Below are 14294 nucleotides of genomic sequence, written 5' to 3'. Positions count from 1 at the left end.
ACGCTTACACCTTTTCACAGTACTTTTCTCCTAGAACTTCAGGGCACACGGAGGTAGAAAGTTTATAAATGAATATTAATTACCATTGGTCACAGCTCATCAGCACCACAGTGGATCTGTTACATATATGTCAATTAACAAGGATCTGCACCAATAGCACTGCCCTGAATTCCAAGCCAACTTAGACAGGGTCCCTCTCAAAGGGCACCCTATCCTCTGACCAGACTCATAAAGGACTCACTGCTCCTGCTTCTCTGAAAAGAAAGACATCCTTCCCACTGTCCTCCCCAGCAGCCTCCAAAGCTCATATAAGCCAGAACAGAGTTTGGCCCCAAACGTGCATTCAGATCATTTTCCAAATGTGCACCATTTACTTGACAGTCCACAATGGCTTCTTAGGAAAACAAATGAGCAAGTTCCCATTAGCCAGTGAAAGCTATACCTGCCACGGGCCTGAGTCTTAGAATCACTGCATACTTGGCATAAGGAACTGGCAAGACACTGCGCCCAGACCTTGTCCCTCAGAAGGATTGCAGTCCCAAAGAAGCAACATTCTTTGGGCTTTTTAAAATTCTATCTACTAAAGGGAGTTCCTCCTTCTTTTATTCTACTCCCCAGTGCCACATCCTTTGCCACAGTACTCCCACTCTCTGCTGAAGTCTTATTCCTATATCTTCCTGTCCAAAATGCATTTTTCAAAACCCTAGTTATAATATTTCTTTGCGACTCATTGGAAACTTTAATTTTTTTTTAAGATTTATTTATTCACACAAGAACTGGGGTACAGACCAGAGATGTGGGGGGTGAGAGGATTCACCAGAGACAGAGTGGGGAGCAGAACAGGCAGACTGAGTGAAATGCACTGCTGAGGGGAGCAGCAGGCGAGTCAGGAGAGGTCTGCTGCGCCATGTGGGTAGCACCCTGGCCAGGGATCGAACTCGCACTGCAGCAGCTGTGGATAGATTCACAGGTTGAGTCTTAACCCCTTGCACCACCAGGGAGGCCCTCATTGGAAACTTTAAAAGACAGCCTCAAAGCAGTTTTTTTTTCCATTATTTTGCAGGAAGCGCTTTGACACAAAGCACTTGTCGGGTGGGGATGGACTGCAATCTCTGAGGCTCTCCAATCACAGTCAGCCCCGCACTTCAGACTTATACCTGCTTGTTCCAGCTTGTGTCACAATGTGTACACATCATCGCTTTAAATGGAATTTTTAAAAGAGTGAAGTTTCATCAAATTAACAAGAACACAGACTGACAACCTAATAGAGGAAAATGAGAAGATGTTTTTACTTAGAAATAAGATAATGGTTAATAATTTTGTGGAAATGTCAAACTTTGCCAATAATTATACAAAACAAACAATGATATTATTCACTATTTTGGGGAAAAGATAGTAATGCCCAGTACAGACAAGAGTATAATAAATATTCATGCTCATTCACTACTTATAGGAGCATAAATTGCAGCCTTATCAGAGAATAATTTGACAATATCTGTCAAAAACTAAGTGCATGTGAAGTATTTAATCTGTGATTATACTTAATAAGAAATAGAGAAGCATGTTTCTGGAAGCATGGTAATAGAGGAAAAACTAGAAGCAAGCAAAATGCCCATCAGTAGACATTTTCTATACAATATAAGGTGGAATATTACACAGCTATTTAAAAGAAATCAGTAGCTCTGTAAGCAAAAATCCTCAAAACATCTACTATGGTGTCAAAAAAGCAAAGTCCTAAATGACATAGCAGTATGATCCAGCACAAATAAAGCACACCATAAAGAAGAAAATAATATAAAAATATGGGCTAAAGTGTGTTTTTCTTGAAAGAATCACAAGAAATCAACAATTAAGTATCTTTAGAAAAAGATTTTATCCTTTGATCTATCAGTTTCTGTTCAATTTGAATTTCCTAAGCAGGAGCATGTTATACTTTTTAATTTAACATTGGTAAAATTATCTGAAAAATGAGATTATTAACCACACTTTGCCTTCTCCTTTTTGTCTCTCTAGATTAATAGAAAATAAAAATGTTTAAGGCAATAGGCTATGAGATGTCATATTTCAAAGGTCTGTTCTCAGCCTTTCTGTTTCAGCAAATTACCTCCTCCCCAACACCACCAAACTAAAATAAAACACCCCTGCAAAACTGATTCTAAAACACACTGCAAAAGCATGAAAATTTTCTTAAAAACTGATCTCCCTTGCTTCTGCAACCAAAGAGCGTGGAGAAGGCATATGCAGGGGTTAGGAAGGAAAGGTGAGTGGAACTGAACTGAAAGCAGCAAGCACCTCAGTACCTTGGGACTACGCGGGCTGGGTCATCCCTCTCCCTAAGTTACTTTTGTAATGCACCCTTCAAACAGGGTTTTCCCCTAAAGTCAGAGAGGCAGCCCACCACCTGCTAAATGTCCAAACTTCAGCCTTCCCCAATTACACCAGAAGATTGGGCATGAATGGCCCCCAACCCCAGGTTCATAAGCTATAAGTGTGTCTCCCACACACTGCAGGGGTTCTTCTCCAGTTCTGGGATACCAGGAAAGCAGATGCACCTCTTAGACCTCTTAGACCATCAGCTTGGATCCTTGGAGGTAAAAAGAAGTATAAGGCAGGCAAATGTCTGGCCTTCTCTTCTTAGGAATGCAGGTGAAGTCATCAGGGCTTAAACATGGATTTCAGTAGCCTCTTTTAGAAAACCCTACTGAAATAAAAATGTCCATGGGAAAAGCAAAACCAAACTTTCTGAAATCTCTGTGGGTGCTGGGCATCTGAGGCTCAGCTACTAATCCAGGCAACCCAGGATAAAGTGGACCAGAATCTTCTGATATCGCAGGCCCCTCAGTGTCCCATAACCTTTTGCCCCCTCCCATGATTCCCTCCCTTTCTTGGTCTCCAATATTCTCTCATTCCACAAATAAGCCAAAGAAGTAGATTGTCAAAGCCAAGTCCTAGTATTGCTCCCAGAGTTGTACAAGTCCTAATATCCCATTGCTAAAACTGCTGCTCTGAGTGAGGAAGGTGTTGTGTGGCTTTGCATTTGGCTGATGCATATAATCCTTCCTAACTCTGAATGGCCCCCTCTGGGCACTCCCTAGGCCCTGCATGGGGCACACCAGAGATCCAAGCTCTGCCCTCTCACCAACCTACACTCATCTAACAATCCAGTGCAAAGACCACACTAGGGATCCAGAGAGGAAATTTATCCTAAGGCCTGGAGACCCTCAAAACCCCAAACCCACTTCATGGATTTGCCCCTTGGGAGTGGGGAGTCATTGGCACTTGGGGTCAGAAACCCAATAAATCACGGAGGAGGAGGCATGCCAAGGTACTTCCATGGTGAAAGACATGGCTGCCAGGAATAGATGTTGAGATCAGGGAGGAGTACTGCCCTGTGCCCCAGTGAAAGCTGCCTGGCAATGGGTCATTCTGGCTCACCATTGGCCCAGAACCATACAGACCCACTCCCTAGTCTACCTTGGCTTTTCGGGATGTTTGCAAAACACCGTGAAAGATTGATGCAGTCCCCTGGGCTGGGGAGCCCAGATTAGAGGCGTGACACCAGCATCTGTGCTGGGAGGCTGGGACAACCGGGCAGGTCCCAGCGGCTGGCATGCATAGCCCGGGGCCACCCAGCCCAGGCGGCGAGGGAGGTGGGAGGCAGGTGGTGATGGGGCGGGAGGCTGGAGCAGGGTATGGGGAGGCGGTCAGGGGCTACTGCTACCCACCGCCCGGTGGCTGCGCCCCTCACGGGACCAAAACCCAAATGTTCTGCAGCCCTGCTGCCGCCGAGGCCCTTTCAGGACGGCGCCTTCTTTTCCCAATAGCCCCAGGAGCCGCACTTACTCACCCTCTAGCTGTGGCGGACAGTGGAAGTAAAACATCACCGACGGCCTGATCGGCTGGACGGCAGGGACTCGGGAGGGTGACTGGGAGACCGACGGGCACGCGTAGCTCCGGCCTGGCTGCAAAGCAAACAGCGATAAAGCCTAAATCTCCTTCTGTCTGCGCCCCAGCCGGCCCTGGTGCGCACCCGGCACTCTCCTGAAAAATCCCCTCCTAGCGCCCTCAATCCACAGTGGGGACGGGAGGGCGGTGACAGCTCTCTCAAGCCAGCCGCCCCGCGGGGCAGTCCTTGGGTTCAGGTCCACCTTCCGGACAGCCGCACCCCGACCCGGGTCCCACCATCAAACCCGCGCAGTTTGGTTTCCGGCTCTTAGAGGTCCCGGCCGCAAGCCCAGCACCCAGGCCACGAAAGCCGGGTCCGCAAGCGCTTCAGACCGTCAGCGCGAGCGGCCACCCCGGCCAGGAAGGCAGCCGAACCCCAAGGCCGGGCGCGCGGGGCCCGGCGAGTGAGTCGGGAGCCGAGCGTACCTCGGCGGGTGGCGGGCGAGGAAGGCCGGAGCGTGACCGACTCCGGTCCGCACGCCAGGCTCGGCTGGAGGCGGGCGGGGCTCGGCTCGGCTGGCGCCCGCAGGACCAGAAAAGTGACTCGGGAAGTGGCCAGATGTCTTGCTGTCTGTCTACAGCGCGCGCCGCCGCTCAGCACTCGCCTTTATAATCTCACGCATAATTGGCCTTAATCTGATTATTTCCAGCGCTGTCTACAGCGAGTAACTTGGATAGGTCTATTGGGCCTTACAAATGGCCCACGTGGTGTAAAAAAAAAAAAAAAATCCGTCATTTCTCAGCAAACATCAGGAATGTGTTTTCTCCTTTCTCTCAAAAGAGGATAGAAAGGACCATCACTACGAACACCCCCCAAAAGGCATTATTTTCTGAACACTCCACACCACCCGCCCCTCCAGCCAGTCCCCTCTGACTCAAACCTTCTTTCTCCTCCAGAGCTTGGATTTGGGCTCGCCCTTGTCAGAGGCCTGGCGACTCCAGAGCTGCGAATTGACAAAGCGCTGCTAATTGTCGCTGCCGGATGGGTTTTGGGGGTACTCTTTGCACACGGCTTCCCTTTCCAAGCGACCGTACAAAAGGAAAGTTTGATTTTGTTCTCAGCAAGGGGTCCTTGAATTTATGTTCGCTTCTCCATGCAAATGATATGCGGTGGGACCCTTCTCAATTACTTTTAAAATGCATCCGAGGCAGACACTCGGTGGAGAGAGACCGCCCTTCCCTCTGCCTGGGTGAAAATTAAACTCTAAAGTACCGGGCTGAAATTTTCAAGTCAGGGGCGCGGGATTGGATCAAATCACATAAACTGCAAAAAAAGCAAGTCTAATGGTGCATAATTGGTTCTGTAATAGCATTACACCAGGATAATAGCCCGTTACGGCCCCCTGCACTATTAAGTGCTTCCCTGGCGGAAAGCCTTTATGATATTAAAGGGGGAATATAATGATATTTTGGTTATTAAATGCGTGTAATTAATTTATGCACCACTGAAAATAAAGTTGGTATTATGACCCACTCAAGATGCATCAGAAGATGCAAGTCAGACAACTGTTGATAAGTTCTGGTGTCTGTGTTCCGTCTAGACTGCTGATTTTATTTTGGGACGATGGCTTCTTGGACAGACTACATAAATTGAATATTTTATAAACATTCTAATGCTGCATTCGGAGCGAGGCAGTGGGTCGGGTCCCTGCACCGCCTGGGATCCAGCTTTGATCTTAAAGACACAGCACGTTGGAAACAAAAGGCCTGGCCGGCCCTCGTGTGGACACCAGCCCCAGGCGAGGCGCGTCTAGCTGGAGGGAAGAGTTCCGGGGCCCTGACGCGTGCACCGACAACCCCCAGAAAACCGCAGGGAAGAAGTCGCCACACCTTGCAGGCGGAGACAAGTCCGCGCCCCGGTGCACCTCAGCGGCCCCTCCTGGGCTCAAACAGTCCGGGCACTGGGAGTCGGCGGGACACGCGGAAGAAACCACTGGAAATTCCGACTCCGCGGCGCCAGCTCCTAGACTCCGAGAGTCCAGGTGGCCGGGCTGGGGGGAGGGTAGGGACGGGTAGCAAACTTGCAGGTCAGGAGAGAGGGTGCGGTAGACGGAGCCCCCTGGATAACTGAGAGCGCTGCTTCCACTTCCTTCAGAGGGACAGGAGCTGACCCTCTCTCAGCCCAGGCCAAGAGGCTCTGCACGCTCTCTTGTCTCTCTCTCCAGGTCTCCCTCAGAGGACCCCTGTTCTCTAGAGTCCTTTTCAAGAACCCAAAGCTCCACTTGCGCGCTGGGTCTGCCAAAAGCCCCCTCAGGTTCTCCCTTGCCCTACGCAGCGTTCCCCGCCCGCTCGCCCTGCGCGTTCTGGAAACCAGTGCCTGAAAAACGAAGTGAGGGAGCCGTCCGGTCCACTCCGCCAAGATGCTCTAAGCGCACCTGGATACCTGTGCAGGAACCCTTGGCACAAGAAACCGGGCGCCGCGCTGGCCCCCAAAACCAGTGAGGTCCAATCCCCGCTCTCAGCTCCCCATCCTTGACATCCGCCAAAACAGGTTCTTATCAAGGCCCAGAGAGATCCCGGGCTCTTCTTGGGTCTGTGGGCTGCGCGCTTCCTGCGCCGCCCGGCTGGTCAGAACCATGGACAGCAGCACCGCTTCCTCCCAGGCTGCGGAGCAAGAGGCGGCGGGTCCCGAGGGCTCCACCAGCGGGGTGCCGCTGCGGAACCCGTCCCGCCGGCCCCGGGAGTTGGGAAAAACGACCCCAATCCTCTCCCGATCCAAACATGCGCAAGTTACTTAAGACGCGCGCTCAGCAATCGCGGCAAGGACCCAACTCTTCAGTCCACAACACTTCTACTTCTCGCGGTTCCTGTCCACCGGCTTCAGCCAGGAGGCGACGCGCGCCCCGTTTCCGCTAGTCCCGTCCTTCCCAGAGCCCCGACGCGAGGCTGGACGCCGCCCCGGCGGGACCCCCGGCCGGTCTCCCGGAAAACACCCACCTCGCGCGCAACGCGGAGCCAGATCCGGAGCCGCGACCTCGCCTCGCGCCACGTCCCTCTCCCCTAACCGCGGGGCAGGGCTTGTTCCTGGTGGCAAAATAGCGAATAAATAAACAAACACGCATCCGTAGAAACGAAAGACTCTAGCAAACTTTGATGACGAGAGGCCCCTTTTTTCCCCCGATTTTCTCCGACACTTGGACCCGGGAGCAGGTGACTAATGTATTCGCTAACGTTCCCCTCCCCCCTAAAAAGGGGGTTAGCAACGAAAAGATGATTTTTCCTTAATTCTTGTGTGGTAAAATGTATTTTCCAATTAACCAAATTCACCGATCTGTCCCGCTTGGACACTCTGATAATTTACAACCTAAAAGTGTACTTTCTTTATCTAAAGACCAAGGTGACTGCTTTTAATTTTCTCTAACCTCTTTACACTTGATGTTCACCAGACTCATAATGTTAATTGGCTTCATATACGGATCATCAGTTTAATGAAGAAATAAATCCTGTGTTGCTTTATGTTTTAACAGTGATTGCTTTAATGAGGAATGTGACGTGTTCCAAAATCAAAGCTGCAGAAGACATTAAAAGGGGCTTCTACTAGGACAGAAATGCTTATTTAAAGTTAAAACCACGGATCATATTTCAACAGATTCTCACAGTGGGTGAGGGGTGGGGGTGCTCACTCGCCCCACCTGGGCTGCTTCCAGCCTCTGGAAGGAGACAATTCTGTGGTCAGTCCTCAATGTTCTTTCTCTCCATATTTAATACACAGCAGCCACAGAGACTCCATTCCCTATAAGAATTATTTTCTGGCTACTAAACGGCATGCTACTTTGCCTTCTGTCCAGCAGAGTGGAGAGAAGCCAGAACAGAGTAAGCAGTTCAACTTTCAAGGTTGTTCACTTCTTGAAAAATAAAACAAAGTGGGAAGAGAGTGATTTGTGTGCAGCTGTTGCAAAGGTGCATCTCTGATGCAGCACATTCCCACCACTGAAAATCCAGCCTCCAGCATAACCCTGTCGGCAGAGTGGGCTGCTGCTTACCCAGGTTCTGGCCCCTGAAAATATCTGCAGGGGATGCACTGGGCTCTCTTCTGGTGATGGGTACTTTACATCTCTACATCAATTAATAGGAGAGTAAATCTGCTTCCTCTAATGGGTGTTTGATTTTTTCTAATTTTAAGCTTGTTCTAGGAAGGGAAAACTATCATCTTGAAAACACTGAAAGCAGCAATAAAATGTTAGAAATTGGAGCATCTATACCTCAAGTCCTAAATTGTCTTTCAGTTGAATTATGAGTTATTTTAAGTTGATTCCTGAAAAGAATTTCAAATCCTTAGAAAATGTAAGGCTCCAGGTTGATGTCTCAAACACAACACATGTAGTCTAGCTCAGTTAGGAAAATTGGAGAAACATTTGGAGAGGCCAATGCATAAATATATGTGGGACTTGACATCTCAACTGGGCTCAGAAGACATTTTCCCAACCTGACTTTTAAAACATTTTTTAGCAGAAACAATCTCAGTAAACATGGTTTAAACCCATAGCAAAGGATAAAGCCAATAAAATAATTCAATTTTCAGGAAGAATAAAAATGATACTAAATTTCTCATTGTATGTTTAGAAAGGATCCAGGTGACTGTAACATTGTTTTGTTCTTAAAGGTTTTTTTTTTTTTAAGCTCCATGATGTTACCGTCAGTGGTCACACAGCTCTTCCAAGGCAGAAGGTGCAGCATATGCGTGTTCAGTAGGAACATACCTCATTCTCCACTTGTCAGCAAGTCCATTGTCATTTTGTAGTTTTGGAAATTGCCAAGAAAAGTCAAATTAGCTAGCAAAACATGATAGAATTGGGGGGGGAGGGAAGAATAGCAGGTAATTAAAATTCCAGAGGAAGGAGGACTGTGAATAATAAATATACAGCTAGAGCTAAATAGATTAAGATTCAGATACACACAAAGGGATACGTATCCACTGTATTACCTTGGAAATTTCCTATCACTCATTTAACTGCCATGTAGAAGTAATAGTTAATTAAATGAAAGCCAACTTCCAAAACCTCCACCTCACCGGGTTAAAAAAGCATTGCCCCTGAAGCAGGCCTTCTGCCTGCAGAGTCCACGCATACCTAGCTTCATTCCAACAGTCTCCACTGCTCGTGAGCTGGGACCTCCATGACTTCCTCTGAAAAGAGGATAAAAATGCCTACATCAAGTGCTGGTGGGAGGATTGAAAACAGTGCTAGAGAATGTTTAGGGCAGAGAAACTATTCTGTGTAATACTAGAGTGGTGATACATGTCATTATACTTTTGTCAAAACCCACAGAATGTACAATACCAAGAATGAACCCTAATGTCAATGTATGGGTACTGGTGATTATGATGTGTCAGTAGAGGTCATTATAACAAATGTGCCATGCCAGCAGGGGAGATGATAGAGGAGAGGCTATGCATGTGTCAGGACATTGGGAAAATGGGGACTCTCTGGACTTTCTGCTCAATTTTAATATGCACCAAAAACTGTTCTAAGAAATAAAATCAATTTTTTTAAAAAGCCATTGTTGAAAACAATGCCCAGCACATAGCAACCACTCAATAAATACCAATATTTCACCATCATTATGATTAATAATGTCTCGCCACCAATATGACCCACTAGGGAGGCACATTCCTGGAGAGATGCCACCCTGAGCTGCTTGGGGTACTTATAAATGGCTCCTGCCTCTTTTGGCTTTCTCTAGGATGAGCCCACCTTGGCCAAAGCATCGCCACCCTGGAGAGAGCTCCTCTGTGGCTCCACATCCTACCCATCTGCCAGTCTGCTGTGCATGTTTCCTTACATTTTTCCCTTCACACATCATTGCTTGGTGTGGTGATCTTTACTCAACTCCCATCTATGTAACAGGGATATTTAAATCAAGAGCCTTTGGGCTGGATCAGAGGTATTTTATTTAGCAGTCAGACATTTTTTAGAAATTAAAATTGATTGCCTTTAAAATGGACGTGTTTATAACAAAACAAAATGGACGTGTTTATAACAAAATAAACAGACAACTATAAATCAGAGACATTCTGCAGGGGAGGGGGCGAGAGAGGGATCAAAACGAGGGTCAGAAGAGCATGAGGGACTATGGGGATGGTTCACGGGTGAACTGGTGGTGGAAATTCTATGGGGACTGCACCTGAGAAAAGAAAGCAAACATTGTAAAAAAAAAAAAAAAGAAAGAAAGAAAAGAAAGAAAGAAAAATTATGTAAAACATATGTAAATAAATTGTTTAAAATGGAAAAAAATAAAGTGGACATGTCTATCTTGTCACAAATTCCACCATTCCACACTACTTTCCTCCAGGTTACCATTCACATTTGTGAGATCCATTGCTTCCTGCAGACTTCTGACTTTCCTATCCCAGACATAAATTTCATGAGTCTATCAAAATTTTCAGATTTTTTTGTCAAGCGTTAGGAAAGAGGTGTGTCAAAGGAGACTAAATCCACAGCCTCTGGAGTTCCAGAGTCTAGTTCAGTCCATTTCAGCAAACTCTTCTAGCACCTATTCTGGGCTAGGTGCAGGGACACAGACCAGTAATGGACTCGAGGACCCAGTCCCTAGAACTTCTGGCTAGGAAAGAAGACAAGGTAACAGAGGGAACAGACACAGGCACTATCTGGCCAAATACCAGAAGGCATTGGATTCTCTGGGCCTTCCCTCCACTGGCCTAGAGAGCTTTCTAGAAGGACAGACCCACAGCTGGCAAAGGGGCCCTCATACTCATGTACCTGATCAAATGGAAAATCACCCTCCCTCCCAGAGCCCATGGGCACAATCTGCAGTGTTCAGATCATCACACCAGAGTCAGGAGACTTGACAGGGTTCAGCGTCAACCCTCAGGCTCAGCTCCCCAATTACAGCTACATTGAGAATCTCAGAGGGGTGGGTCACACATCAGTGTGAGATAGGTCCTGCAGGTGCACCTACAGAGTTCAGTTTCTAAGATGCTAACATCCAGGACTACTCTGATGGATCTACTGGAGTCACTGTCTTGGAACAAAATCATTATATAAACATTTCATTTTAAGTCCAGCTGACTGTTATTAAAGAGGTAATAATGAATTGCTAATAAGGAAACAAAATCAATCCCAGGAAATCTCAAACAGGATCCAGCCAAAAATAGAAGAATGTTCTCAGTCTCTAAATTTAAATGATCCCACCAATAAACCTCTAGGAAAAATAACTTTCAAAGTCAGTTCTTTAATAATACTTAGTGGAGAATTGCTTTGTTCACCATAAAAATAAAATAATAGAGTGGTAGAATGTAAGAGTAGGACTGGGGAGCTAGTAAACCACAGAATCAGAACTGGAATCCATCCCTCCCAACCCCAAGTCCAACACGCTCTGCTATCCCTTTTTTAAAAAGACATGTTTCCCCTGAAACAAAATATTGTAGTTGTCCATCTAAGTTCTTGATTTGTGGAATTTAATTGGAATGACTACTCAAGAAATGAAATGATTGCTACAGGTGTGACTGGTAAACTCACCAAAAATCTAATTTGTAATAGACTTGAATTATATACACAGCTACACTTGGAAATTCACTTAGGTGGCTTTTCAACCAGGGCAACTTGGGGTCAAGTTTGACTTCTTTTTATTTCCCCCTTTCCTTATCCCCAAAGTGGAACTTATAATACCTGCCTTTCAGTATGTGATCCTGCCATCCACTTCTCTCTCTCTCACTGGATTTCTCAGCATACTCCCATGGTACGACACTCACTGCCTCACTTCCCTCCTGCTAGCTTCAGCCTCATCTAGCAGCAGACTCTCAGAGCACATTTAAACCTCAACATAAATATTTACTAAATGAAATTTACTGATGTCTGAGCAAGGCTAGTGCAGGTAATTCCCACCTCTTAGCCCTGCTGCCCATCAGCCCACAGCTTTTCACAGGCCAGCCCAGTGAGGGGCAAGTGTCAGGACGACACAATGAGACATGCTGAAGGCATGAACTATTTGCCTATCTACCTATTCATTTCTTTATTCATTCTGCAAATAGTTGTGGAGCACTGGTTCTATGCCAGGTGACATTTGGGAGATGCGCTTGAAAGCAAGACCCCACAGAAGCAGGAGGTAGGTGTTTCAGGAGAGCCTTTCAAAATTGCAGTGGAGTTTGTCAAAGCCAGGTCACCAGCAACAGACTGCACCCCTGGAGAGGCCCCCAACTATCCAAGGCTGCCCCCTCCACCCTCCAGTAACTTGTCCCAGGGAGTCCTAACCAAAGAGGTAAACCCTTCCTCTGCAAAAGGGCAAATGAAGCTGGAATGTACAGGGTCTCACCTTTGCTGGGGAAGCAGAGGCCCCCTAGATGTCCATTCTGTCATCTGAACATTCCTCTTCTTCGTCCTCTCATTCCTTCGCACATACTTATGGAGAACCACATCTGTGCCAACATCTCACTGCTGGCAAGAAAAAGAGATCTTTTCTTTCATTGTGCTTAAAATCTTATCTTTCATATGTGATTTCTTTTTTACTAATATCTTCCCAAGTAGACTATAAATACCAGATCGGTGTGGGTTCGTGATAATATTCTAAGCCCTTACTTAGCACAATACATTGCACCTACCAGGCTTGCAATAAAGAGCTATTGAATGCATAAATGAATAAGACAAGATCTATGGGCTCAAGTCCTAGAAGACATAGACATGAATAGAGCATTTGACGATCAATGCCTCTCCCTGCAATTCTGGTCTTGTGTCCTTCAATGCTTTCTGGTATAACTCAAGGCATAACTAAGTACATGAATCAAGGACCAATCAATCATCTCTCCTCTCCTGTATCTCTTGCTAAATGTTGCTTAGGGCTTTTGCATGGCCACAGCAGTTACTTCCAAGATGGTCGTAAGTGACACACGGATTGCATCACAGGCCAGGCACCCTGACCAGTCTTATCAGAAAGGCTGACATGCTTCTCCTAAACTGTCTTGCCCAACTTAACTCACAAATCATTCTAGTGCCTTCTCTTTCCTCCCTGCAGCCTGAAGCAGAGCAGATTATGTCCATCCCCATTGCTACTTTCTAGCTCTTGAGTCCTCTTACCATTTGAAAACCATTTTCCCATCTGTCAAAGAGAAATGATTCCCATCTCAGAAGAAGCACTTCGTGAGATGGTAAAATGCTCACAGATGTGGCAGTTGGCAGGTTGGCACGTGCGGTCTTCCTTCCTAAAACTAAAGTGGGGGAGTGTTCTTTTTCCCGTGGCATTTCCCTTTCTCTGGCATTTGCCTGCCTCTCTCTCTCTCCTTCTCCCTCCATTTCTCCTCACCCCTCCTCTCTCCCACCCAGCCTGTGCTAAAATCCCATTCTGTTGCTCTGTTCAAAGGACACCTACCATTTCCCCTCTTTGCTGTGAGCTCCCAGAAGCATCTATACCCGCTCTGGCCCTTAAGATTTATTTATTTATGCATACAAGAGCTGGGGTACAGGCCAGAGATACGGGGAGGGGGATGAGGGTGAGAGGATTCACCAGAGACAGAGTAGGGAATAGAAAAGGCAGATTGACCAAAGTACACTTGGTGAGGGGAGCAGCAGGCGAGACAAGAGAGGTCTGCTGCGCCATGTAGGCTGCTCCCTGGCCGGCTGGGGATCAAACTCCTGCTGAAGAGGCTGCGGATTGCTTCAAGGTGCGGTGCTTAACCCCTTGCACCACCAGGGAGGCCCCGCCTTCACCCCTTTAACCAGGAAATAGAGTAGGGAATTGAGGAGGCAAGAGAGGAAAATGGGAGGTAGGGGGACCCTCCTTTCTTCTTTTATGCAGAGGTTGCCACTTGGCTATTTCAGTAACTTTTTTTGGTTTGACCAGAATCAATATTAGCTTTGGTTTACATTATTGAAAAAGTGAAAACAATTGTAAACACAAGTGGCCAGGGTTCAGACCCTGCCCCTTTGTAACATCTCTCCCCTCACACAATGGTGATTTCTATCTGACCTCTGAAAGCATCTGAATTTACAATCCCTGGATAGATTTTTTTAAAGTAGTGGCTTCACGGTTGACTTTTCTTTTATTGTGCTCTTCAGAAAAAGTTGTCTAAATGGAAAAGTAAATCAATGAATTAAATGCTGAAATGTTTTTATATAGCACATAAGAACAAAATTAAAACCACCCATAATCTTACAACCTAAAGTTAACCATTATTACCATTTTATTATATAGCTTAGCAATATTTTACATGAATTTATTGCATGCATACTTTTTAAATGTAAAAAATGTGATCAAAGCACTACCTAGTTTTGCAGTTTCTTACTCACTTTAACAATACATTGTAAATATCTTCCCAAGCTGTTAAACAATCTTCCACGATATTCCTAGTGGTTGGCTTCATAGTTAGGATATATATGTATGTCCAGCTGCTGTGATAG

At 46.5% G+C, this 14294-nt stretch overlaps 1 protein-coding gene across 1 annotated transcript in view; it reads right to left on the bottom strand.

The window, feature by feature from the left end:
- The window catches only part of DRGX (dorsal root ganglia homeobox), a 28122-nt gene extending 24241 nt beyond the window's left edge, over positions 1-3881 (bottom strand). The window contains exon 1 of the mRNA XM_037497223.2: positions 3848-3881. Within this exon, the coding sequence (XP_037353120.1) occupies positions 3848-3881 (34 nt within the window). The remainder of the gene's footprint in view (positions 1-3847) is intronic.
- Between the last annotated feature and the right edge of the window lie 10413 nt (positions 3882-14294).

This window comes from Talpa occidentalis, unplaced genomic scaffold (assembly GCF_014898055.3).
Source record: "Talpa occidentalis isolate TD23 unplaced genomic scaffold, MPIMG_talOcc4v2.1 talOcc4.8, whole genome shotgun sequence".
Classification (NCBI taxonomy): domain Eukaryota; kingdom Metazoa; phylum Chordata; class Mammalia; order Eulipotyphla; family Talpidae; genus Talpa; species Talpa occidentalis.
The sequence above is the reverse complement of the archived record's forward strand: the minus strand, read 5'-3'. Positions and strand labels throughout refer to the sequence as shown.